Raw genomic sequence first — 27607 nt, forward strand, 5'->3', positions numbered from 1 at the left:
GCTGATATATTTTAACCTCTTCATGATAAAACACTATTATATTATACATTTTCCCCCCGTGCAGCAGAAGGTGGCCGTGAAGGTGTGTACGTGTCTGATGGCCGCCCAGCCTCACAATACCAGATGAATCCTGAATCTATCACTAGAGATGTCTATTACAGTAAAGAGAACCTGTTACCTACTCGGATCACTGAACGTAAATTGTGAAACCTCAACAGACCCAGGACTTGTATCTAAAGTGATGGGCGCCCCTTACTGGGATAACACATCCCCCACCCACCCATCATCCAGTCCAGTGACCCATTGGTCTCCACATCCCAGTAATGACCGGAGAATAATCCTAGAATCTTTCTGGACAATTCTGGTTCCGTTGTGTCCATGTTGCAGTTTTCAGGTCGTCTGATAGAAGGAAACAGCCGATAAGAATCTCCTTATATCAATGTCTGCAGGACCCTCCTCATAGAGCCCCCTACTTATACCAGATATAGGGGATGTGTTTTTTGGATATAAAAGGCCAGTAGAAGCAGCAAAGGTAAACAGCAATTTAGCAAGTTTTTGGGGATTTGGGGGGGGGGGGTTAGTTTTTACGCAGTGCACTTTATTTTGTAAGTCAATACTATCCAAACCGTACCCATGTCTTATAACATAATTTCATGCCCTACTGTTGTATCGCTTTTTAAAGGGGTTCTCCACTGCTCTGCCTTTCGGAGCTCTGCTCAGCGTCCGGAAGTTTATTGCCCCGAACACTGTGTGCGGGCTTCCGTGTTCGAGCCCGCCCCCTCAACGAAAGTCTATGGGAAGGGGGCGTGACAGCGGTCGCGCCCCCTTCCCATAGACTTTCGTTGAGGGGCAGGTGTGACGTCACAAGGGGGCGGCCTCGAACATGAAAGCCCGCACACAGCGTTCGGAGTAATAAACTTCGGGACGCTGCGAGCGGAGCTCCGGAAGGCAGGGCAGTGGAGAACCCCTTTAAAGGGGTGCTCAGTGTTTGGAACAAAATGTTCCGAATGCTTAGAGCCGGCGCCGGGAGCTTGTGACATCATAGCCCCGCCCCCTCATGATGTCACACCCTGCCCCCCTCAATGCAAGGCTATGGGAGGGGGCGAGAGGGCTGTCATATCTTCCTGAGAAAGAAGTATCCTAGTGGATGGATGCTGGAGTATTTAGAGGCCACATTATTTTGCTACCAAAATGACCTAATGATATTGCGAAAGTCACCCACTGTTTTTTTTTTTTTTTGTAAGACAACAATCATGTAGCCATAACCCAGCATGAAGGGGCTCGGTGAAGGTGGTGGTGAAGGTGTGTAAGTGTCTGATGGGGTCACACAGCTCATAAAAGGACAGCTGCCCGGCCCCATAATCCAGACAGATCCTGACTCTATTACTGGAGATATTGTCAGGTAACTGTAGATTTATGTATCACTCAATTGTGGTGGACCACCGGTGTAATGCGGGACGATGGGGTGTAGGTGGTGGGATCAGATGGTGTTAACCCCTAGTGTTCGTGACACCAGAGTGGTTTTTGGTACCAGAACCACACGAACGGTATCTCTGCTATTCCAATGGCTAGTAGTGAAAGAGTCCACAACCAGTTATCTTTCTTAAACGCCGTAAAGCCTCCATAAAACCATATTATATTCCCAGAAAGGTGGCCAGGAATCCAGAAGGACCTCACAGCTTGCTGGGACCAATAATACTTGTAATTGACTTGAGGCTTGACTATATGCAGGACTTGACTATTTGTAGTGACAGCAGACAGAGGGAGATTTATCAAAACCTGTCCAGAGGAAGTTTGAGTTGCCCATAGCAACCAATCAGATTGCTTCCTTTTTTCAGAGGACTTTTCAAAAATGAAAGACGCAATCTGGTTGCTATGGGCAACTCAAACTTTTCCTCTGGACAGGTATTGATAAATCCCCCCCATAGACTTTAGACCTACTGGAATGACTGTAGCTTTGTGGCTTTCCAGATGCTGATCCCTTGCACTAAGATCTCTGGTGTGTTCTGTGTACAGTAGCAGATGGAATCTATAATGGCCGCCCCTTTATATAGTGTGTGTGGGGGGCTGGATGAAAGCCCATTGGTCAAGCTGCGGGTCAAAGGTAAAGTTGGTGCTCTCTGGGAGAATGACAACAAATCATGTGACAGACTTCCAGGTCCTTTAGACAACCTCTCACAGGTCCTCTGCTCTATATATACATTAAAGTATACACAACATTCTGGAAACAGGGGGAGACAGTGACCTGGGGTCTCTACCTGACAGGGCCTAAGGATAGTACAGGACCATGTCCTGTACTGGGACCCAGTATTGTGTAATGTATTAAACGTCCCTCCATATAACTCCCAGGACATATTACCTCCGATGTAGGACCGAAGTTCTTTTCTGTCCATACTGGGATAACACATCTCCAGCTCCACATCCCAGTAATGTCGTCCTGAGGAGAATCTTCTTCTACTCATCACCTGAGGATAATCCAGGAATCTCTCTGCTGTTTCTGGGCGATTCTGCTTCTCTTGTGTCCCGGTTGCTGTCTTGAGATTGCCTGATGTAAACTTGTAATATCTTTTATATCTAGTAATATGTCTACAGGATCCTCCTTATGGATTTGTGGTGTCCCGGTACCGTATTGCATTCCGTACCTTGGTAGAGGTCCCCAAAGTAAAAGTTCCTAGGAACGGTGGGGTCCCTCTTTTCTAGTTAGCCCCTCGTCACCCCTCAGTTAGCTAATATTCATCCAAATATAAATGTATTTATGTATATTTAAATGCCTACCTGTTAACCTAAGGTCCTGCAACGCTATGTGACTCGGTGTTCAGGACTCTATGGTTTGTTGAAGGACCTTTGGTGGTTCTTATGTCAGGTGTTCACCCACAATGCAATGTAACAGTGAGTGACAGCTGTATAGACCAATCCAAAACTGCTCAGCCCCGGCCCATATAAGGGAGCTGCAGCAATTAATCGCTCTCTTGGGTTGCTGACATTGTAAGTTGCGGAGGTCCTACCTCATCCAAAGATAATTACTAGGCCTAAGCCTTGCGGCCTCAGCCTACCCTAAAGACTGAGTTCTTACAATTTCCCGCAAGATCACTGGACCTAAACCTACCCCTAAATCCAGCAGATTTATGCTATAAAAATCCTCCCAAACTAAAGAGAACTTACAAGGTCCCAACCACCTGTCAATCGCTGCTTCAGCTGTATATAGACTGTTATCTGGACTGTTACTGCTGCATGTTACAGAAAATCTTCAGTAAAGTTTCTACAAGTTTTCAGCTAAGCACTGGTTGTGGACAATCCGTTATTCTGCATTCACCTATCGCTCTTGGGAAGCATGACTATAGGCTCAGCATTTAACCCTCACCCTGGCGTCACGAGTGACAAGGGTTAATAAACCCCTGATACCTACTCGGCAACACCCCAGGTACCCTGCACCCCCGAGGCGTACCACAGATTCCTCTCCTTATACTTGATATTATGTCGCAGTATGTGTCTGAGATCACTGTTTTTGAAGGCAGCGGTGGCGCTTTAAAACAGTGAGCCGCAGGGCCGGCCCTGCCTGGACCGGTGGCGGCTATCTGATTTAGCGTGGGACTAAAGGGCTAGCTGCTTTGGGCTCCCAGGAATGACATGGCCCAGGGCAGCTGCCCCTTTTGCCCCATGTTAGGCTGCATTCACATCTTGTTTTTACATTATGGGTGCCGGATCCATCTGTTGGAGGGGCAAACCAGGCTCTCCCGTACCCCAGCCGGACCAGCGCTGAACTCCATTCACTTTAATGAGCCGACCGGAGTCAAACCGGTAACTCCGGTCGTCTAATTTTTGACCTGTATCCAGTTGTGACCAGACCTAAAACCCTAGTACAGGTTCTTCTCAAAAAATTAGCATATTGTGCTAAAGTTTATTATTTTCCATAATGTAATGATAAAGATTAAACTTTCATATATTTTAGATTCATTGCACACCAACTGAAGTATTTCAGGTCTTTTATTGATTTAATACTGATGATTTTGGCATACAGCTCATGAAAACCCAAAATTCCTATCTCAAAAAATTTGCATATTTCATCCGACCAATAAAAGTAAAGTGTTAATACAAAAAAAGTCAACCTTCAAATAATTCTGTTCAGTTATGCACTCAATACTTGGTCGGGAATCCGTTTGCAGAAATGACTGCTTCAATGCGGCGTGGTATGGAGGCGATCGGCCTGTGGCACTGCTGAGGTGTTATGGAGGCCCAGGATGCTTCGATAGTGGCCTTAAGCTCATCCAGAGTGTTGGGTCTTGTCTCTCAACTTTCTCTTCACAATATCCCACAGATTCTCTATGGGGTTCAGGTCAGGAGAGTTGGCGGCCAATTGAGCTGGGAGTTGTAGTTTTGCAGCTGCTGGAGGCACCCTTGTTGGGAAACATCCATTGGATTGGTAGACATCCATATCCATGGTAGATCAGGAAAGGGAGGAAATCAATGTCAGTATCCTTGGTGGTCTAAAGGCAGCAAAGGATTTTTTTTTAACCAACTAGTGCCAGAAAGTTAAACAGATTTGTAAATTACTTCTATTAAAAAAATCGTAATCCTTCCAGTACTTATTAGCTGCTGAATACTACAGAGGAATATATTTTCTTTTTGAAACAGTGCTCTGCTGACATCACAAGCACAGTGCTCTCTGGACAGTTCTCAAAATGGACAGAGATGTCAGGAGTAGGAGAAAATCCCCATAGCAAACATATGCTGCTCTGGACAGTTCCTAAAATGGACAGATGTCAGCAGAGAGCTCTGTGTTCCAGCAAGAAAATAATTTCCTCTGTAGTATTCAGCAGCTAATAAGTACTGGGAGGATTAAGATTTTTTTTTATAGAAGTAATTTACAAATCTGTTTGTATTTTTTATTTTTAAATCGACTGGTGCCAGAAAGTTAGTTTTCCACCAGATTACCCCTTTAACCCATAACCAGATTGATGGCCTATGCCAACTCACACAATAACCACTCTGTGCTTTGATCTGCTACATATAGGAGTAGAACTCAAATATGGCCATGTCGGAGCCCTTCATTATGGCCAAATCCCATATTTTGTACTTGCCTCCTGAAGAATCTCATTGGCCAGGAACCTGCTGTCTCCTTCCTCCACTTGTGGGTTTGTTATAGAAGTCACATGACCGAGATCACCTGAAACCAAGACGAGAAGTACCTAAAACCTACAGTAAGTTCCTATATACCCAGGAGGACATTATGAAGCGTCAAAATATATCATACACACCAATCTTATACAGGACGCTGGTGGAGGAAATCTCATCCTCGCCATCACTGTCCTCCTGTCCCACTTACCTGGAACAAGAACAGCAGAAGAGGTTACACGAAGAACAGTGGAGGGGTCTCTACATGTTCTCAACGTTCACACTGAGGAAAAGTGAGGTGAAATTTGGCATAGAAATTCAGTCCCATTGACTTCATGATCTTTAAAGGGGTACTCCACTGGAAACATTTGTTATATCAACTGGTGCCAGAAAGTTAAACAGATTTGGTAATTACTTCTATAAAAAAAAAATCTTAATCCTTCCAGTACTTAGCAGCTGCTGTATGGTCCACAGGAAGTTCTTTTTGAATTTACTTTGACCACAGTGCTCTCTGCTGATACCTCTGTCCATTTTAGGAACTGTTCAGAGTAAGAGCAACTCCCCATAGCAAACCTCTCTGTCCATGTCGAACTGTCCAGAGCAGGACAGAGGTGTCAGCAGAGAGCACTGTGGTCAGACAGGAAATGCTAAAAGAAAAGAACTTCCTGTGGATCATACAGCAGCTGATAAGTACTGGAAGGGTTAAGATTTTTTTTAATAGAAGTAATTTGAAGTAACTGGTGCCAGAAAGTTAAAGATTAGTGAATTTCTTCTATTAAAAAATCTTAACCCTTCCAGTACTTAGCTGCTGTATTATCCACAGCAAGTTCTTCTCTTTTTGAATTTCCTTTGTCTGACCACAAGTGCTCTCTGCTGACACCTCTGTCCATGTCAGGAACTGTCCAGAGCAGGATAGGTTTGCTATGGGGATTTGCTCCTAATATGGACAGTTCCTAAAATGGACAGAGCACTGTGGTCAGAAAGGAAATTCAAAAAGAAGAGAACTTCGGGAGATGCACCAGGGACGACCGGTGCGTCTCCCGCTGTCTGACTCCCTGACCTGTGTTGCATGTTTTGCAACTGAAGATTAAAGTATCCTACTGTATGGTGAGTGCCGTCTAGTTGCCGCCTTTTCACATTCAACTATACTACAGTTCTCCAGACTGAGCACCATCTCGAGCAGGACATTTGCGCTGTCGGTGCGGCATCCTCCGGTCCGGGTGGAGCGCGGTACCAGAGCAGTCTATCATTCGTTTCTGAAGCCCCGATGAGCTGACAAGCAATAAAATGTACCCACTTGGCTTAATATCCATGTGCACCAGGCCGGAGCTGTGTATATACTTCAGCCCCATGGACACTTGTAGAAGAATCTCCTTCAGCTCTTGCTCCATCACCAGCTGCCCGCTCTTCAAGTTCTCTGTGATCAGGTCCTGCAAGCTGCCACCTGACAAACAGTATAGAATAAAATATTAATTTTACTATGTTTCATTTGTGTTTAAAAAGCTGCCACTAGGTGTCTCCCTATTTGTCCAGGACACATTTTCCCCCCATCTTTTGCACAGACTTTGGACTCTTGCTGGCCTAGCAGATGTCCAAAAGCAGGAAATGCTAAGGGGTGTGTGTGTGTTTGCAGCCTTATCCAATCATAGCTCATCTCACACTGAACTGCTCTGGGTTGTGTGTAGCAGAGTGAGGGCGGAAGTTCTCCCCTGTATGGCTTCAGATGATGTCACATCTTCTAGGTAATGCCCCTTCCTAGCCTGTGAATCTGACAGACTGAGCAGAAAACACTGAGAATTATCAAGGTAGAAAACTAAAAGGGCACCTTTCATTAAAAAAAAACTTGATATATTATAGATTAATGTATGCAGAATAACTTTCTAATAGCATGTTATTAAAAAATATGCTTCTTTCTATTTAATTTTCCACTTTGAAAAAATGACCTTCAAGTCCTTTTTTTATATAGATTTCAGACTCATGCTGGAGTCCTAAATCTCAGACTGCAGCCGGGACACAGACAAGCTCAGCACTGCTCCCGGGGAGCAGTGCTGAGCTTGTCTGTGTCCCGGCTGCAGTCTGAGATTTAGGACTCCAGCATGAGTCTGAAATCTATAAAAATAAATAAATTTAAAAAAGGCTTGCGGCCAGGACTGGTAGGGAGACCCAGAGTGGTTATTTTTTTTAAATAGAAAGAAGTATATTTTTTAATAGCATGCTATTGGAAAGTTATTCTGCATCCATTAATCTATAATATATCAAGTTTTTTTTTTATGAAAGGTACCCTTAAAAAATAAAAATAAAGGCAGGGGGTGGTTTATCATGATGGGTGCCGTGAACCGGGAGGATTATAAAATTTAACAAGATCACGAGAGGTTCTCTCAATTTGGCACCTTTTAAGTGCAAGACAAATCTATAGTGCAGTGTTTTCCAACCAGGATGCCTTCAAGTGTTGCAAAACTACAACTCCCAGCCAAAGGCTTCCCGGGCATGCTGGGAGTTGAAGCTGGAGGTACCCTGGTTGGGAAACCCTGCTATAGCCGACGTGTTCCCTATAACCAGTCAGTAATCACCCATAGTGCGGCATCTCCCCGGCCTTACCATTGCAGTATTCATTCTGTATGATCATATGGGTGTCTTCTGCCCAGGCAGAGTAATATCGCACGACATGTGGGTGATGGCCCAGCACGGCATGGGCATACACTTCTCTTAACGCCAGCTGCCTGCAACCAGAAATGGACTTTAGTTCTAAGCTTTTGTGACAAAACTTGACAAAGGAATTTCTTGAAAGTGCTCGTTTGAGTGACGTCACCGTATGGTGCCTCCATGCTCTGAAGCGTTGCCTCTAATAAAGTCAATTTCCATAAAATGGCATTTGATACTGCATGCTGCAATTTCTAATCCATGATAAATTATTGTCAGATAGGTGATCCTGCAGCTTTGGTCAAAAATAGACTACCTCACCGTACCGTACCCCCCCCCCCCCCCCCCCAGGTTTCTTGTAGCTCTACGAGCTAAATTTCCCAGCTCCAAAGATGATGTGTCATCACAGCCAATAGCTGTAATTTCAGCAGTGTCGACACGTCAGTGGCACTGCTGCATCCGCCAATTTGTTGCAGCGCTAATGTGTCGAAACCATGTAATCTTTGGAGCTCGGTAAACAGACCATTGGAGGACCAGGGAACTAGTGGCATAGGATTGGAAAAGTCTTCTCTGGGGTCTACATCAGATCCAACAGCTACTCTGGGGTTTACATCAGATCCAACACCTTCTCTAGGGTCTACATCTGAGCCAACACCTTCTCTAGGGTCTACATCTGATCCAACACATTCTCTAGGGTCTACATCTGAGCCAACACCTTCTCTAGGGTCTACATCAGATCCAACACATTCTCTAGGGTCTACATCAGATCCAACACATTCTCTAGGGTCTACATCTGATCCAACACCTTCTCTAGGGTCTACACCAGATCCAACGCCTTCTCTAGGGTTTACATCAGATCCAACACCTTCTCTAGGGTCTACATCTGAGCCAACACCTTCTCTAGGGTCTACATCTGTGCCAACACCTTCTCTAGGGTCTACATCTGTGCCAACACCTTCTCTAGGGTCTACATCTGTGCCAACACCTTCTCTAGGGTCTACATCTGTGCCAACACCTTCTCTAGGGTCTACATCTGTGCCAACACCTTCTCTAGGGTCTACATCTGTGCCAACACCTTCTCTAGGGTCTACATCTGTGCCAACACCTTCTCTAGGGTCTACATCTGAGCCAACACCTTCTCTAGGGTCTACATCTGAGCCAACACCTTCTCTAGGGTCTACATCTGAGCCAACACCTTCTCTAGGGTCTACATCTGAGCCAACACCTTCTCTAGGGTCTACATCAGATCCAACGCCTTCTCTGGGGTCTACATCTGATCCAACACCTTTTCTAGGGTCCACACCAGATCCAACACCTTCTCTAGGGTCTACATCAGATCCAACACCTTCTCTAGTGTCCACAACTGCTCTAATCCAACATCTTCTCTAGGATCTACGTCTATTTAACATCTTCTATAGGGTCTATCTGTTCCAACATGTTCTCCAGGGTCTTCATCTGATCAATTGTCTTCTACAGGGTCCACATCTGCTCTAATCTAATGTCTTTTCTAGGATCTACATCTGATCCAACACCTTCTCTAGGGTCTACATCAGATACAATGTCTTCTCTAGTGTCCACATCTGCTCTAATCTAATGTCTTCTCTAGGATCTACATCTGATCCAACGCCTTCTCTAGGGTCTACATCAGATCCAACACCTTCTCTAGTGTCCACATCTGCTCTAATCCAACATCTTCTCTAGTATCTACATCTATTCAACATCTTCTCTAAGGTCCATATCTGCTCTAACATGTTCTCCAGGGTCTTCATCTGATCAACCGTCTTCTACAGGGGCCACATCTGCTCTACATCGGGTCTAATTCTTTAATGCTAATACATGTATATATTTAATAGTGTATATCTCATATAATGTATAGTACCTTGTTTAGCGTCGCAGGACCTTCGGTCATGTGACCATGTTAGTAAGCTCTATGGTATGTTGAAGGACCTTAGGAGGTCCTTGGGTCAGGTGCTACCCACAAATCTTTGTAATGGTGATTGACACAAGTATGGACCAATTACCACTAGTCCAGCCCCTGCACATATAAGGGAGCTGTAGCTAGTTATCGCTCTCTTGGGTTGCTGCTCTCGTGGATGCCGGACTAGCAGGACGGATCTGCGCAACTTTCAAAGACACGCTAGGCCTCAACACCTACCGGCCTCAGCAGAACTAAAACCGTGAGTTCTAAGCAACCCTAGCTAATGCTAGCGTGACTACTGGACCGCAACTAAATCCCCTAAATCCAGTGGAACAGCGCCTAATACCTAAAGACTCTAAATTGCTAAAGTCCCAACCTTTGTCAATCTCCAGAGAAAGAAGTTGTATGCATAGAGACTGTTCAGTTTATGAAGCTTGCAGAAAATCTTCAGTAAAAGTTATACCTGTTTCAGAAAACTCTCTGGTTGTGGACATTCTATTATTCTCTACCTCCCCATCGCTCTTGGGAAGGGTGGCGGTAGGACAAGAATTACTGAGGAGCCTTCACCCTGGCGTCACAAATAGCAAGGGTTAACAAGCACCCTTTAATTACTGCACAGCTACACTCCCCATACCCTACATCCCCCAGGCTATCACATGGACACTAGAGAAGACATTGTATCTGATGTAGACCCTACAGAAGGTGTTGATCTGATGTAGACCCTAGAGAAGTTGTTGATTCAATGGAGATCCTAGAGAAGACAACTTCTCTAGGGTCTACACCAGATCCAACTGCTTCTCTAGGGTCTACACCAGATCCAACTGCTTCTCTAGGGTCTACACCAGATCCAACACCTTCTCTAGGGTCTACATCAGATCCAACACCTTCTCTAGGGTCTACACTAGATCCAACACCTTCTCTAGGGTCTACATCAGATCCAACACCTTCTCTAGGGTCTACACCAGATCCAACACCTTCTCTAGGGTCTACCTCAGAGCCAACACCTTCTCTAGGGTCTACATCAGATCCAACACCTTCTCTAGGGTCTACATCAGATCCAACACCTTCTCTAGGGTCTACACCAGATCCAACACCTTCTCTAGGGTCTACACATGATCCAACGCCTTCTCTAGGGTCTACACCAGAGCCAACACCTTCTCTAGGGTCTACATCAGATCCAACGCCTTCTCTAGGGTCTACACCAGAGCCAACACCTTCTCTAGGGTCTACATCAGATCCAACGCCTTCTCTAGGGTCTACACCAGATCCAACATCCTCTCTAAGGTCTACATCAGATCCAACACCTTCTCTAGGGTCTACATCAGAGCCAACACCTTCTCTAGGGTCTACATCAGAGCCAACACCTTCTCTAGGGTCTACATCAGAGCCAACACCTTCTCTAGGGTCTACATCAGAGCCAACATCCTCTCTAGGGTTTACATCAGATCCAACACCCTCTCTAGGGTCTACATCAGATCCAACACCCTCTCTAGGGTCTACATCAGATCCAACACCTTCTCTAGGGTCTACATCTGAGCCAACACCTTCTCTAGGGTCTACATCTGAGCCAACACCTTCTCTAGGGTCTACATCAGATCCAACACCTTCTCTAGGGTCTACACCAGATCCAACACCTTCTCTAGGGTCTACACCAGATCCAACACCTTCTCTAGGGTCTACATCAGAGCCAACGCCTTCTCTAGGGTCTACATCAGATCCAACGCCTTCTCTAGGGTCTACATTTGATCTAACATCCTCTCTAGGGTCTACATCTGATCTAACTTTAGGATCTATTGCAGTTCTTCCAGTTGTTGCAAAACTACAGCTCCCAGCATGCCCGGACAGCCAACGGCTGTCCGGGCATACTGGAAGATGTAGTTTTGCAACACCTGGCAGCACCCTGTTTGGGAAGCACTGATATATTGCTTTGTTTCTTCTGGCATAGGATTGGTAAAGTCTTATTTTTTATGTTGTTCTCTACCAGTTGCTTTGCAACATCTGGAGGGCCATGGTTTAAAGACCACTGGTCTATACCGTGGTTATTTTGAAAAACCTCATTAAAATAGGTATTTTATGTAAATTTGGGGTCCTGCTTTAAAGGAAAACCCCACAGCCGCCCATACAACAAGTGCGATTACTCACTCGTCAGTGGATCCCGCCAGCGGCTTCTTTGATCGCTTTATGGCGTAGATGCAGCCGTCCAGTCTCTTCACACACTTGTAAACTGCTCCGAACTCCCCTGCCCCGATCCTCTCGATCTCCAGGAATTCCGTCTTGTATCGAGACACCATGTTTGTTTCACGTAGTAAAAACCTCTGGGATGGAGCAAACATTTTGGAAACACTGTGCATTATATGGGCAAACTAAACCAACCCAATCACCATCATTAGTCCTACAGCACCGTCTGTTTCATTCTAGCACTGCTGCATCTATGCATTTTATTATTGTAGCTGGGACATTTGATTACCAGTCAAACCCACATAAAATCAGTGTTTAGTTACTGTTAACTACAGGATGACATCCCCTATCAGATCCCTCCTGCAGATGCCAGACCTCCTCCAAGCTCTATCTGTATACTGCTGCTGCAATCTCTATGGAATCAGGATATATAGTAGTTATACACCTCCCCTCCAGCTCTATCTGCTGCTGCTGTTATCTCTATGGGATAAGTATAAATAGTTATACCCAGCTTAAAATAAAATAAATATATGAACGCAGCCTTAGGGGAGGTGTATAACTACTATATATATTCTGATCACAGAGATAGCAGCAGCTGGGAGGTGTGTGAGGGACCAGAAGGAATCTGATAGAAAGTCAGCTGACCCAGGACTGACCTTTTCCAGGGGGTGCAGGGTTGTTGTCAGGCTGGTGGTCATATGACCAAGTTACAATAAATAAAAGCATGGACGCAACTGTGCTGGAATAAAACAGATGGCACTTTAGGACTAGTGATTGTGCATGATATAGGCAATAAAAAAGTGCTTCTTTAAAGTGCTTCTTTACTGTGGAAATTATTTTTTTTTTAAATCAACTGGTGCCAGAAAGTTTAACAGATTTGTAAATTACTTCTATTAAAAAAATCTTAATCCTTCCAGTACTTATCTGCTTAATACCACAGAGGAAATTCTTTTCTTTTTGGAACACAGTGCTCTCTGCTAACATCTCTGTCCATTTTAAGAACCGTCCAGAGTAGAAGAAAATCCCAATAGAAAACATATGCTGCTCTGGACAGTTCCTAAAACGGACAGAGATGTCAGCAGAGAGCACTGTTGTCATGATGTCAGCAGAGAGCTCTGTGTTCCAAAAAGAAAAGCATTTCCTCTGTAGTATTCAGCAGCTAATAAGTACTGGAAAGATTACGTTTTTTTTTAATAGAGGTAATTTACAAATCTGTTTTGTTCATAAAAAAAAATAAATAAAGAATAAAAAAAAAGTTTTCCACCGTAGTTCCCCTTTAATTTAATGCAATTTAAGGGGACAAATTTTGAGCCAAGTTTTTCCTTAAAGTCATACACACCTTAGAAGGATGTCCTGCGGAAACTTCTCTGTCTCTGTATTTTAAATGGTGGATCAGTAGATAAGGGGGGAAAAAAAAATACACACACTGATTAGGACAACATTATATTAACTCCTGTGATTGTGATTATGGTTGATACCCAAACCAAGCAGAACAACTGAGCAGGGTCGCATCCCTATCCCATACCTGATCCTATCCTGAAAAAAAAAAAAAAAAGAAAAACTCACTTTGGGAGGACTACAAGTACCCACACACCCTACATATTTAATCACCTGCAATGTTCCGCCTTCCTCTTGCCGTTCGAGTTAAGCTGCATTTGTCGATACGTTTCAGGGGTGAAAGGGTTAATGTTGACCAGCGCCGGGTCTTCCAATCCAGCACCTGTGCCAGCAGCAAACCTCAGAAGCCTCTGCCCTCTACAGGGCACCCGCCCGCCGGGTGACGGGAGGTTCTTGTACAGCAAACTCTGCGGGGAGAAAGTAACAATTAACCCTTGTGGTAAAGCCTCAGGTCAGAGCAGTGGTCGACTACAACTTCCAGGTTTGTGATTGTGATAGAATCGCTATGGCTGAAAACTCGTGCCTGCCATATCTGATAAAACAGGTAAGCACAAGAGCCTCTACATTCTCTGATTCAAAAAATTAATTATGTGACCTCTGTAATAGATAAACCCCTGGTCCCTCTAAAAAAAGTAAAGTCTCCCTCCCTCTAAAAGGGTTTTCCATACCTTTGGGGTGTACGGCGTGTCGCAGAGTTTCAGCTTCTTCCATGTGCTGTAATGTAGAGGGGTCCCTGGACATTCTCCCTCAGCAAACAGCTTTGCTGGAGGAGAGCAGTCACTATCAGGGCTGGCGTCCTCCTGGGATGGGGAGAGCCCCCTCTGGTTCCTCTGAGGAGTGACGGGGTAGGGGCTCTTATGGCTCCTCCAGGTGAGGGTATCCTCAGCCTCTTCTGATTGCGGAGAACCTTTCACACGCTCATTGCTTACACTGTCCTCTTCCTCACCGCTAGAGAAGTCCAGCTTCTGCACCACTCCAGAATCATGTGCCATTGTGTGCATCGTCAGGTCTGCGGGGGGGGGGGGGTGGGGGGGGGGGGGTTGTATAAAGGTGACATGTGGTACAAAGAAATGGCAGAATACAAGGGTAGACATACCATGCAGGCAACCTAGGGGGTCTTAACATGGGGGCCCAGCCCAGAGTGGTTATTAGGGAGGAGCGGCATTCGCCATATTCGAATTCGCAAATTTTGTGAATATATAGATGAATATTCGTCCTAGATTATCGAATTTCGCATATCCGCATGTTCGCACACGCAAATATTCGCACAGAAATAGTCGCATAGAAATATTCGGGTTTTCGATATATTCGCACAGAAATGTTCGCGATATATTCGCACAGATATATTCGCGATATATTCGCACAGATATATTCGCGATATATTCGCACAGATATATTCGCGATATATTCGCACAGATATATTCGCGATATATTCGCACAGATATATTCGCGATATATTCGCACAGATATATTCGCACAGATATATTCGCACAGATATATTCGCACAGATATATTCGCGATATATTCGCACAGATATATTCGCGATATATTCGCACAGATATATTCGCACGCATATATTCGCGATATATTCGCACGCATATATTCGCGATATATTCGCACGCATATATTCGCGATATATTCGCACGCATATATTCGCGATATATTCGCACGCATATATTCGCTATATATTCGCACGCATATATTCGCTATATATTCGCACGCATATATTCGCTATATATTCGCACGCATATATTCGCTATATATTCGCACGCATATATTCGCTATATATCCGCACACATATATCCGCACACATATATCCGCACACATATATCCGCACACATATATCCGCACACATATATCCGCACACATATATCCGCACACATATATCCGCACACATATATCCGCACACATATATCCGCACACATATATCCGCACACATATATCCGCACACATATATCCGCACACATATTTTGCCTATATATATTTGCATGTGCACATATTCGCGAATAGTCACGCCTGCGAATAGTTACAGTCACACAGTCACACACTGTATAAGCAATCTAAAAATTGCCCATGAAAGTCCTCTAGGGCAGTGTTTTGCAAAGTGTGTCCACCTGTTGCAAAACTACAACTCCCAGCATGCTAGCATGCAACAACTGGAGACATTGTTTGGAAAACACTGCCCTTAGGACTGTACGGGCCATGCTGGGAGTTGTAGTTGGGGCGAAAAAACAACAACAACAAAAAAAAAACAGAATAGTTATATGGGGAAAGGGGGGCAGAGCAATGGCTTTAATATTTAAAAAAAAAAATAACCTCCATACATAGGGGTATAACCATAATGTGCACTGTAAGACCAACCCCCCCCCCCCCCCCCCCAAAAAAAATTGAAAAATAGCTTTTTACTCCTCCATTTCAACCCATTTTCTTGCTTTGTCTTTATGTTTTAGGTACAACTTAAAAAAGGGACATTACACAGGACAAATGGTCCTAAAAAAACAAAAAAAAAGAAACGTGTAAAAAAATATGTATACAGCACTTTGTATAATAAAAATATAGTTAGGGGTTTACAGAAAAAAAGATGATTCAATTCAGAAAGGGTTAATGTTGGGTTAAACCAAGGCGATTAGTTTGGAGCAGACAAGCACCAGGTCCTTGTATGTTGGGAGCATAGGCTGTGGCGGTGTTCACCAGCTTCACATCAGGCCACATTTAATGATACGGGCCCAATCCATGTTCCACCCTAAGGCCCAAAAATGTACATAACCTCATATTGGACGCCATTTACCCTCCACCATGTGCAATATTTTTTTTTTGACATTTTCAGCTCTGACTTTTTAACCAAACTCACACAGTTCAGTACATTTTTTTGTCCTCCCAAATCCTTTACTTACCAGCTACTCCCATCCTCCGCTGGGCAAAAAATAAAAAAGACCCAGGCCCTCCTGAGCCCTTGTTATATAATGTCTGTAGGGATACTCCAAACACCTGTCAGTGGCTCCTCTACCTGAGCACCCCTCCCTGTTAACCTCCTGTTTGCTGGAATGGGAATAGTAGAAAGGCTACAGCTCGGTTCACACCACGTTTTTGTCTCCGTCAGGGAACGAGCACATCGCGTTTCTGCTGTTGTTAGGCTCGGTTTACACCGAACTCCTCCCCCCCATTAATCGTATCTGGCAGCAAAACGGAATGCCGTATCCTGTTACGTGGAGCAGCGGACCCCATTCACTTCTATGGCCAAACAGAGTCCCCTATTTTTAAGGGTCTATTCACACTTCTGAATTTCCGCTTGCGGGACAGAACGCCCCCTTCCAGAATACTGCTGCAGCCCCGTACAGGAGATCACGGGGGTCCAGGCGGTCGGGCCCCCCCGCAATCTATAACTTCGTCTTCACCCCTATCTGATGTATTTTCTGCTTCTAAACCAGGATATGATTTTCCAGTTTTCTGTAAGAAAAAAATGTCCGCCAATGGTGCATACAAATGGGCCGCAGCATGTGGTGGTACGGTCTTGCACAATTGTGTACAGGGTTCAATCATCACGGCTGAAATTATTATTAGGGCGCATTCAAACTGCATTTTTTAAGCGTTCCTCTAAGGCTGCGTTTACACGGCCGACTAGACCCGTCCCATTTTTCTCCCTTTAAAAAAAAAAAAACGGACTTAAAAAAAAAAAAGGACAATAACGGATGTTATCTGTTTGGATCCAATTGGATCCGTTATTGTTCAATTAATATCAGAAGTAAAAACGGATTGAAAAAACGGATGCAAACGGATGACATTAAAGGCTCATCCGTTTTCCATAGACTTCAATGTTAAATTTACTGTATCCGTTTTTTTCTTCCGTTTTTTTTTTTGTCAGAAGAAAAAATGGACAGAGGTGTCAGCAGAGAGCACTGTGGTCAGACAGAAAGGAAATTCAAAAAGAAAAGAACTTCCTGTGGATCAAGGATTAAGATTTGTTTAATAGATGTGATTTACAAATGTGTTTAACTTTCTGGCACCAGTTGATTTAAAATAAGTTTTCCAGTGGAGTACCCCTTTAAGGTATGATCACACTGCGGTCCTGCCACTGTATCCATCGGCATCCCGTCATAAAGGAGAAGCTGACGTAAACTGCTAATGGGAGCAGCGGACCCCATTCATCTCTATGGCCGTATGGAGTCCGCTAGTGACTCAGTTGGGGATGTAGCCGCTATTTTATTTTGGGGATGTAGCCGCTATTTTATTTTGGGGATGTAGCCGCTATTTTATTTTGGGGATGTAGCCGCTATTTTATTTTGGGGATGTAGCCGCTATTTTAAAGGGACGGGGGCTGTAGCTCTTATGAAATAGAAAGAACGCCGGTGGATACGGTTAATGGGGCAGGAACACGGGGAGATTTATCAAAACCTGTGCAGAGGAAGGGTGGTGCAGTTGCCCATAGCAACCAATCAGATCGCTTCTTTCATTTTTAAAGAGGCCCGTAAAAGCGATCTGATTGGTTACTATTCAATGGATAGGGGGATAAGATGTCTAATCGCGGAGGTCTCACTGCTGGGGTCCCCCGCGATCTCAGCTGCGACACCCCTGTCACGCGGTGCACGGAGCGAACTCTGCTCTGTGCCCGATGACTGGCGAACGCGGCCGCCACTCCCCCTCCATTCATGTTTATGGGAGGAGGCGTGATGGCTATGCGGGTTAAAGGGGTACTCCGGCGCTAAGACATCTTATCCCCAAACCAAAGGATAGGGGATAGGATGCCTGATCGCAGGGGTCCCGCCGCTGGTGACCCCCGTGATCTTGCACGCAGCACCCCGTTATAATCAGTCCCCGGAGCATGTTCACTCCGGGTCTGATTACTGGTGATGTGATGCTCCGCCCCCTCAATGACAGCTGTCATGCCCCCTCCCATAGGCTTGCATTGAGGGGGCGGAGCGTGACATCACACGGGTGCCAGGCCGTGACATCACAATGCTCCGGCCCCCGTGATCGACAGTAATCAGACCTGGAGCGCACACGCTTCGGGGACCGATTATAACGGGGTGCTGCGTGCAAGATCACGGGGGTCACCAGCGGCGGGACCCCCAAGATCAGGCATCTTATCCCCTATCCTTTGGATAGGGGATAAGATGTCTTAGCGCCGGAGTACCCCTTTAATTCCATCTGCCCTCACCACAACTTACAACCTGGTGACAGGTGCGGGGCTGTTTTTGGCACAAATCTGCTCTATTTTTATCTCCACCTGAGGGTTTTTCACGAACTCCTCCCCGGATGTGATGTGATTTGTCGGCTGTGGACCAGAGGGCGGTATAGAGAGGGGAGGGGGGAGGATGTGTTTGGATATAAAAGGTCAGCAGGATGGCGGAACGTTTTCTCTGCTTACTATCTGATTAATGTTTCTCTGTCTGGTGAACTGAATATGGAGGAAACGGCTCAAAGAAACAAGTCAGGTGTAGATTATTATTTCCCCCTTAAGGCTCTACGGGTGAGGGGGGAGGTCCAGGGGGTGTGTGGTTAGTCAAATTTGTGAATACTGTATATACTCGAGTATAAGCTGAAGCTCCCAATTTCACCCCCCATAAAATTGACCCGACTATAAGCCTAGGGTGGGAAATACATGATCCCCCCCCCCCCCCTCCCCCACCTATGTCATCATCCAGACCCCCGTCATTAAAGGGGTGTTCCAGGCAAAAAAAAACTATATATATATATATATAATCTCAACTGGCTCCGGAAAGTTAAACAGATTTGTAAATTACTTCTATTAAAAAATCTTAATCCTTCCAATAGTTATTAGCTTCTGAAGTTTTCTGTCTAACTGCTCATTGATGTCATGTCCCGGGAGCTGTGCATGATGGGAGAATATCCCCATAGGAGCTGGACAGCTCCTGGGACGTGAGTCATCAGAGAGCAGTTAGACAGAAAACAACAACTCAACTTCAGAAGCTAATAACTATTGGAAGGATAAAGATTTTTTTTAATCAAAGTAATTTACAAATCTGTTTAACTTTCTGGATCCAGTTGATATATATATAAAAAAAAGTTTTTGCCTGGAATACCCCTTTAACACCCCTGTCATCATCACCATCGTCATCATCCCCCCCTTCATCATCACCACCTGTCAATCCCTTCATCAGTGGTCTTCAACCTGCAGACCTCCAGATGTTGCAAAACTACAACTCCCAGCATGCCCGGACAGCCAAAGGCTGTCCGGGCATGCTGGGAGTTGTAGTTTTGCAACATCTGGAGGTCCGCAGGTTGAAGAGCACTGAGAAGGGATTGACAGGCGGAGAGTTCACTCGAGTATAAGAGGGGGGCGTTTTCTGCTTATGCTCGAGTATATACGGTATATGGATTTTTGTCCTATGTTTGTGAAATTTGCAGAATTTGTGCTATGTTCAGGGTTTTATATTTTTTTTTTACATTTTTATATATATATATTTTTTTGTACTCGCTTGTGTTCCCTGATCAGGGTTTTGACAGAGCACAAGGTCAGTTTTCTTCTATTTCCTAATCTGACTCTTTGTTAAAGGGGTACATCATGGGAAAACAAATGTGTTCAGATCAGCTGGTGTCAGTTATACAGACTTGTAAATTACTTCTATATATATATATATATATATATATATATATATATATATATATATATATATATATATAAAAATCTTAATCCTTCCAGTACTTATAAGCTGCTGTATGCTCCAGAGGAAGTTGTGTAGTTCTTTAATATGACCACAGTGCTCTCTGCTGACACCTGTCTATCCTGCTCTAGACAGTTCCTGGCACGGACAGAGATGGCAGCAGAGAGCACTGTGGTCAGACTGAAAAGAACTCCATTTCCACTGAAGCATACAGCAGCTAAGTACTGTAAGGATTAAGATTTGTAAATGGAAGTAATTTACAAACCTGTATAATTTTCCGGCACCGGTTGATTTGAAAACAAAGGAGTACTCTGGTAGAAAAAACAATTAAGTCCAGCAGAAAGAGAAAACCGCTCAGTGTATGGGAGCACTCCGCTGCTGGTCCTTAAACCTGGTAACCAAATGGTGACTCTTTATCTGCCTGTGTCTGTGGTTTATGAATGTGTTTAGGGGTCGGAATTTTAATAAGCTTTATTTTTTTAACTTTTTTACACACTGCGTGTGTGTGGTTGCGTGTGTGTGTGTGGTTGCGCGTGTGTGGTTGCGCGTGTGTGGTTGCGCGTGTGTGGTTGCGCGTGTGGTTGTGTTTTTTTTTTTTTTTTTTTTTTTTTTTAAGCAATCTGGTTGCTTTGGGCAACAGCTCCACCCTTCCTCCACACAGGGTTTGATGAATCTCCCCTAATGAGTCCTGATATCAATGCATGTATACTAGCAAAGAGACTAAACTCTTAAAGGGGTATTCCGGCACTTACACATCTTATCCTCTATCCAAAGAATAGGGGATAAGATGCCTGATCGCGGGGGTCCCGCCGCTGGGGACCCCTGTGATCTTGCACGCCGCACCCCGTTATAATCAGACTCTGGAGCTGTCACGCCCCCTCCCATAGGCTTGCATTGAGGGTGCGGAGCCGTGACATCACAATGCTCCGGCCCCGTGATCGACAGTAATTAGATCCGGAGCGAACACTCTCCAGGGTCTGATTATAAAGGGGTGCGGTGTGCAAGATCCCGGGGGTCCCCAGCGGCAGGACCCCCCCCCCCCCGCGATAAGGCATCTTGTCCCCTATCCTTTGGATAGGGGATAAGATGTCTAAGCACCGGAGTACCCCTTTAATAAAATGCATCGCTGTGCAGTTGTTTTGCTTGCTGATATATTTTAACCTCTTGATGATAAAACACTATTATATTATACATTTTTCCCCCGTGCAGCAGAAGGTGGCCGTGAAGGTGTGTACGTGTCTGATGGCCGCCCAGCCTCACAATACCAGATGAATCCTGAATCTATCACTAGAGATGTCTATTACAGTAAAGAGAACCTGTTACCTACTCGGATCACTGAACGTAAATTGTGAAACCTCAACAGACCCAGGACTTGTATCTAAAGTGATGGGCGCCCCTTACTGGGATAACACATCCCCCACCCACCCATCATCCAGTCCAGTGACCCATTGGTCTCCACATCCCAGTAATGACCGGAGAATAATCCTAGAATCTTTTTGGACAATTCTGGTTCCGTTGTGTCCATGTTGCAGTTTTCAGGTCGTCTGATAGAAGGAAACAGCCGATAAGAATCTCCTTCTATGTCTGCAGGACCCTCCTCATAGAGCCCCCTACTTATACCAGATATAGGGGATGTGTTTTTTGGATATAAAAGGCCAGTAGAAGCAGCAAAGGTAAACAGCAATTTAGCAAGTTTTTTGGGATTTGGGGTGGGGTGGGGGGGGGGGGGGGGTTAGTTTTTACGCAGTGCACTTTATTTTGTAAGTCAATACTATCCAAACCGTACCCATGTCTTATAACCTATTTAATGCTCTACTGTTGTATCGCTTTTTAAAGGGGTTCTCCACTGCCCTGCCTGCCGGAGCTCTGCTCACAGCGTCTGAAAGTTTATTGCCCTGTATATTTGGATGAATATTTAAATGCCTACCTGTTAGCGTTGCAGGACCTTAGGTCATGTGACTCAGTGTTTAGAACTCTATGGTTTGTTGAAGGACCTTTGGTGGTTCTTATGTCAGGTGTTCACCCACAATCCAATGTAACGGTGAGTGACAGCTGTATGGACCAATCCAAAACTGCTCAGCCCCGGCCCATATAAGGGAGCTGCAGCCATTAATCGCTCTCTTGGGTTGCTGACATTGGATGAGGTAGGACCTCCGCAACTTACAAAGACAATTACTAGGCCTAAGCCTTGCGGCCTCAGCCTACCCTAAAGACTGAGTTCTTACAATTCCCCGCTTTCTCCGCAAGGACCTAAACCTACCCCTAAATCCATCGGATCTATGCTACAAAAATCCTCCTAAACTAAAGAGAACTTACAAGTTCCCAACCACCTGTCAATCGCTGCTTCAGCTGTATATAGACTCTGTTATCTGGACTGTTACTGCTGCATGTTACAGAAAATCTTCAGTAAAGTTTCTACAAGTTTTCAGCTAAGCACTGGTTGTGGACAATCCGTTATTCTGCATTCACCTATCGCTCTTGGGAAGCATGACTATAGGCTCAGCATTTAACCCTCACCCTGGCGTCACGAGTGACAAGGGTTAATAAACCCCTGATACCTACTCAGCAACACCCCAGCTACCCTACACCCCCCCCCCCCCCCCGAGACGTACCACAGATTCCTCTCCTTATACCTGATATTGTGTCGCGGAATGTGTCTGAGATCAGTCACATCCAGATCATCTACATCATGGGGCTGTTTATCATGTCCCCCTGTATCCTCATCACCTCCAGCCCCCCCCCCCCCCCCACCACACACACACACACACACACACACACTAGACAGCATAGTTTCCCCCCCCCCCCCCCCCCCATAGACTTGCATAGCGGGGGGGCCGGGGTGCAGCTCAAACAGGTGGCTGGCGAATACAAGATTGCAGGGGTCCCCAGCGGCGGGACCCCCGCGGTGAAACCTTTTATCCCCTATCCATAAGATGTCTCGGGGACAGAGTACCCCTTTAAGCCACATCGGAGAAATTGTAAAATAGTTGTTGACACACATGCTGACTTGTACCACAGGCTCGGGGTACATAACGCTGCGTGTCTTTCTGTATGTAACAATTATTTTGATATTTTAAATAAAAAATAAATACATTTAAAAAAAAAAGTTATTGGTTTCGGTGTTTTTATATATAAATGTCATGAAGTTCCTGTTCCCCTTTCCTAAATTGATAGTCAGACTGGTCCTGTGTATCCAGCACACGATCAATACAGACCCGGCAGAAGTTGTGTCCACATCTCAGCATTACAGGATCTGTATAAGTGATCAGACAGATGGAACAGTCCAGCTCGTCTCTCAGAGCAGAAGACGCCATGGCCGACAGAATAAGTGAGAATCAGAGACTTACACCTGGACAGGAAGGGGTGCATTTCACATTATGCTTCCAAGTAAGGGCTGACTGCCGATTGCTTCATTTTGATCTAGTCAGAACGCATGACAAAGATGACAAAGGGGTACTCCGGTGCTTAGACATCTTATCCCCTATCCGCTGGGGACCCCCGGGATCTTGCACGCGGCACCCCGTTTGTAATCAGTCCCCGGCGCGTGTTCGCTCCGGGTCTGATTACCGGCGACCACACGGCCGGTGGCGTGTGACCTCACGACTCCGTCCCCATATGACGTCATGCTCCGCCCCCTCAATGCAAGCCTACGGGAGGGGGTGTGATAGCTGTCACGCCCCCTCCCGTAGGCTTGCATTGAGGGGCGGAGCGTGATGTCACACGGGGGCGGAGGCGTGACATCACACGCCGCCGGCCGTGTGGTCGCCGGTAATCAGACCCGGAGCGAACACGCGCCGGGGACTGATTACATACGGGGTGCCGCGTGCAAGATCCCGGGGGTCCTCATAGGGGATAAGATGTCTAAGCACCGGAGTACCCCTTTAAGCAAATGCATGCAAAGATTAACCCTGAATACCAAAATAACATTATTTAATATAAAATGGTGCAAAACACAAATATATTTTACATTTACACTCTGCATATTAGCCGTGCACCGTATCAGCCATAACACGTTGTTCTGATATTAGAGCTTTAGAATTGCACATAGACTTGTTAGGTTGTTCCTCATACTCCTTGCACTTTTTTAACGTAACAGCAGCCATTTCGATGGATCTGTAATATTCCACACTAACCTATATTCTCATAAACATTACTTCACAATAAGTGTTCTCAGAACACCCTATCAGCTTTGTTTGGGGTATCTCAAAAGGTCCCAGCTACAATGCCCTTCATAATGAGACATTTGGCTATAAACCATTTTGTGGTGTCCCGGTACAGAACATGGTTCTGTACAGTCCTAAAGTCCCTTCAGCAAGAGTCCTTCAAGTCCACAGGGCTCTCTTGCAGGGTTCCCCCCTATGGTATTGTCTTGTATATTAACCCCTTAACGACCAGACGTATATGTCCGTGGCCGGCTCCCGCGCAATAACGCGGGGCCACGCGGTGACCCCGCGTCATATCGGGTCGGTCCCGGCATGTAACTGAAGCCAGGGCTAATAGCGCGTGGCAGTGATGCCGTGCGCTATTAGCCCTTTAGCCGCTGTGTTCAAAGTTGAACGCTGCATCTAAAACGGAAGTAAAAGCTTACCGGCTGCTCAGTGGGGCTGATCGGGACCACCGCAGTGAAAATGTGGTGTCCCGATCAGCTAGGACGCGAGCGGAGGGTCACTCGCCTTCCTCCGGCGCATCCGATCGGCGACTGATTGCTCAAGCCTGAGAGTCAGGCTTGAGTAATCGACCGCCGGTGACACTGATCAATGCAAAGCTATGGCTTTGCAGTGAACAGTGCCGGCAATGTTATAGCCCCCTATGGGTGGCTATAACATTGCAAAAAAAAAAAAAAAGTTAATGTGATTTAACCCTTTCCTTAAGTCAAAATCAACCCCTTTTCCCACTTATAAAAACAAAACAAAAAAAAACATGTAAATAAAAATAAATATAAACATATGTGGTATCGCCGCGTGCGCATATGTCCGTACTATAAAAAATATATAATTAATCCGCAGGGTCAATGGCGTAAGTGCAAAATAATTCCAAAGTCATGAGAAAAATGAATAAAAAGCGATAAAGTCCAATCAATATAAAAATGTTACCGATAAAAACTTCAGATCACAGCGCAAAACATGGTCCGTATGCAGAAAAATAAGTTATAGGGGTCAGAAGATGACAATTTTAAACGTATACATTTTCCTGCATGTAGTTATGATTTTTTTTTCCAGAAGTGCGACAAAATCAAACCTACATAAGTAGGGTATCATTTTAATCATATGGACCTACAGAATAAAGAGAAGGTGTCATTTTTACCGAAAAATGTACTGCGTAGAAACGGAAGCCCCCCCCCCAAATTACAAAATGGCGTATTTTTTTTTAAATTCAATTTCATCGCACAATGATTTTTCCTTTCTGTTTCGCCGTAGATTTTTGGGTAAAATGACTGTCACTGCAAAGTAGAATTGGTGGTGCAAAAAAATAAGCCATCGTATGGATTTTTAGGTGCAAAATTGAAAGGGTTATGATTTTTAAAAGGTGACGAGGAAAAACTAAAGTGCAAAATAAGGAAAAAAACTGTGGTTCTTAAGGGGTTAAGTATGTACATCTACTATACTTATTGTACAGTTAATGTAAACTGTGTACAGAGGTTATTAGGATATTTACCCTGTATAGGACCTTCCTAAGGGCACGGGATCACGTGATACCCAGAATTCCATGGGCACAGGCAACCAGCGACCAATGAGCTTTAGTCCAGCCCCCCTGATATATAAGGGGCTATAGTCTCTATTTTTCTCTCTTGATTCCTGGACATTAAAGCAAGTACAAGTCAAGTCCAGCGTATCTAGGCCAAAGCCTATAAATCTGCAGCCACATCCGACTGTCCGTATTATTCTGCTGTATGTTCATGTCAAAGAAACACACTGACAACCATTAACCTCTTGCTGGACAACTGGGGGGTCGGCCACAGAGTTTATTTTATCAAATATCTCAAAAAGCCATTTGAGTCCAAAAGTTTTGAGTCTAGCATTCGGAGGTGTGGTGTCCCGGTACCGTATTGCATACCGTACCTTGTATGGTGGTCCCCAAAGTCAGAGTAACTATGCTCAGCTAGGGTTCCCCAGGTGGGACAGCCCCTAGTCACCTCTCTTCTAATTCTGTGATGTTTCTATGTACATATTTAATAATAATGTATATTTAATATAATGTATAGTACTTACCTTGTTAGTGTTGCAGGACCTTCCGTCATGTGACCATGTTAAATCCTCTATGGTCTGTTGGAGGACCTTTTGGAGGTCCCTGGGTCACATGTTACCCATAATCCTATGTGAAGGTGATTGACAGAAGTATTGGACCAATCAGCTCTAGTCCAGCCCCTGCCCATATAAGGGAGCTTCTCTCGTGGATGCCGGACTACCAGGACAGATCTGCGCAACTTTCAAAGACACGCTAGGCCAGAAAACCTACCGGCCTCAGCCTAAACTAAACCGTGAGTTCTAAACTAATCCCCGCTAAAGCTAGCGTGACAACTGGACCGCAAATAAATCCCTTAAATCCAGTGGAACAGCGCATATCAGTCTAAGGACTCTAAAATTGCTTAAGGTCCCAACCACTGTCAATCTCAAAGAGAATTTGCATGTACAGAGGCTGTTCCTGTTATGAAGCTTCGTCGAAGACTTTTGGGTAAAATGACTGATGTCACTGCAAAGTAGAATTGGTGGTGCAAAAAATAAGCCATCATATGGATTTTTAGGAGCAAAATGAAAGTGGAAAAACCCCTGGTCCTTATGGGGATAGAATCCCTGTGTATACTGTTTTGTGATGTTGCCAAAGTACCACCAAGCGCTAAACAATTCTGGGTAAATAGTCATGCCCAGAGACAGGAATTGCATGATTTATATTTTTGGAAATTCATCAGGGGACACTTTCCATTTTGGTGACCATAGGTCATATTGGCATCATGACCTAGTGCCATTAGCAGATTAATGGGCTCCACATATTTGGAGGTCCCTTACCGGAAAACGTTACTGGAGGTGAACACAGCCTCAGTCTCCTGGGAAATTTTCTGTTGCACAACAAATAGGTTAAAGGGGTTCTCCGGTGCTTAAACATCTTATCCCTTTTCCAAAGGAGAGGGGATAAGATGCCTGATCGCGGGAGTCCCGCAGCTGGGGACGCCCGGGATCATGCACGCGGCACCCCGTTTGTAATCAGTGCCCGGAGCGTGTTCACTCCGGGACTGATTACCGGCGACCGCAGGGCCGACGGCGTGTGACGTCACGCCTCGGCCACCGTGTGACATTACGCTCCGCCCCTCAATGCAAGCCGACAGGAGGCTTGCATTGAGGGGCGGAGCGTGACGTCACACGGGGGCGGAGGCGTGACGTCACACGCCACCCGCCCTGCGGTCGACCATAATCAGACCCGGAGCGAACACGCTCCGGGGACTGATTATAAACGGGGTGTCGCGTGCATGATCCCGGGCGTCCCCAGATGCGGGACTCCCGCGATCAGGCATCTTATCCCCTATCCTTTGGATAGGGGATAAGATGTTTAAGCACCGGAGTACCCCTTTAAAGGGGTATTCCGGCCAAAGACATCTTATCCCCTTTCCAAAGGATTGGGGATAAGATGTCTGATTGCGGGGGGCCCACCACCGGGACTTCCCGCATCAGACATGGATAGGGGATAAGATGTCTTTTGCCAAAATACCCCTTAAGGGTACGTTCGCACACGTGGATTTTTTAGC

At 45.3% G+C, this 27607-nt stretch overlaps 2 protein-coding genes across 2 annotated transcripts in view; both read right to left on the reverse strand.

Annotated features, from left to right (window-relative positions):
• Nucleotides 1–27607, reverse strand: part of WEE2 (WEE2 oocyte meiosis inhibiting kinase) — a 52537-nt gene that overhangs the window by 22105 nt on the left and 2825 nt on the right. The window lies entirely within an intron of this gene.
• LOC130267684 (wee1-like protein kinase 2) lies at nt 5926–26924 on the reverse strand. Its single transcript, XM_056517765.1, has 7 exons — nt 26079–26924; nt 13915–14255; nt 13460–13653; nt 13188–13221; nt 11813–11985; nt 7711–7832; nt 5926–6556 (listed from the first exon to the last, which is right to left on the reverse strand). The coding sequence occupies exons 2-7, from the start codon at nt 14245–14247 to the stop codon at nt 6261–6263; spliced, it is 1152 nt and encodes a 383-aa protein (XP_056373740.1). The 5' UTR covers nt 14248–14255; nt 26079–26924; the 3' UTR covers nt 5926–6260.

Source organism: Hyla sarda, chromosome 4 (assembly GCF_029499605.1).
Source record: "Hyla sarda isolate aHylSar1 chromosome 4, aHylSar1.hap1, whole genome shotgun sequence".
NCBI classification, from domain to species: domain Eukaryota; kingdom Metazoa; phylum Chordata; class Amphibia; order Anura; family Hylidae; genus Hyla; species Hyla sarda.

Bases quoted from the DNA above. Each gene is read 5' to 3' on its own strand.
- LOC130267684 (XM_056517765.1), bottom strand. From the start codon at position 14,247: ATGCACACAATGGCACATGATTCTGGAGTGGTGCAGAAGCTGGACTTC. The intron at 13,222-13,459 runs GTGATTAAATAT...TTTAAAATACAG, and splicing joins AGGAAGGCGGAACATTGCAG to AGACAGAGAAGTTTCCGCAG. The intron at 7,833-11,812 runs GTGAGTAATCGC...TTCTGGTTGCAG, and splicing joins CTGGCGGGATCCACTGACGA to GCAGCTGGCGTTAAGAGAAG.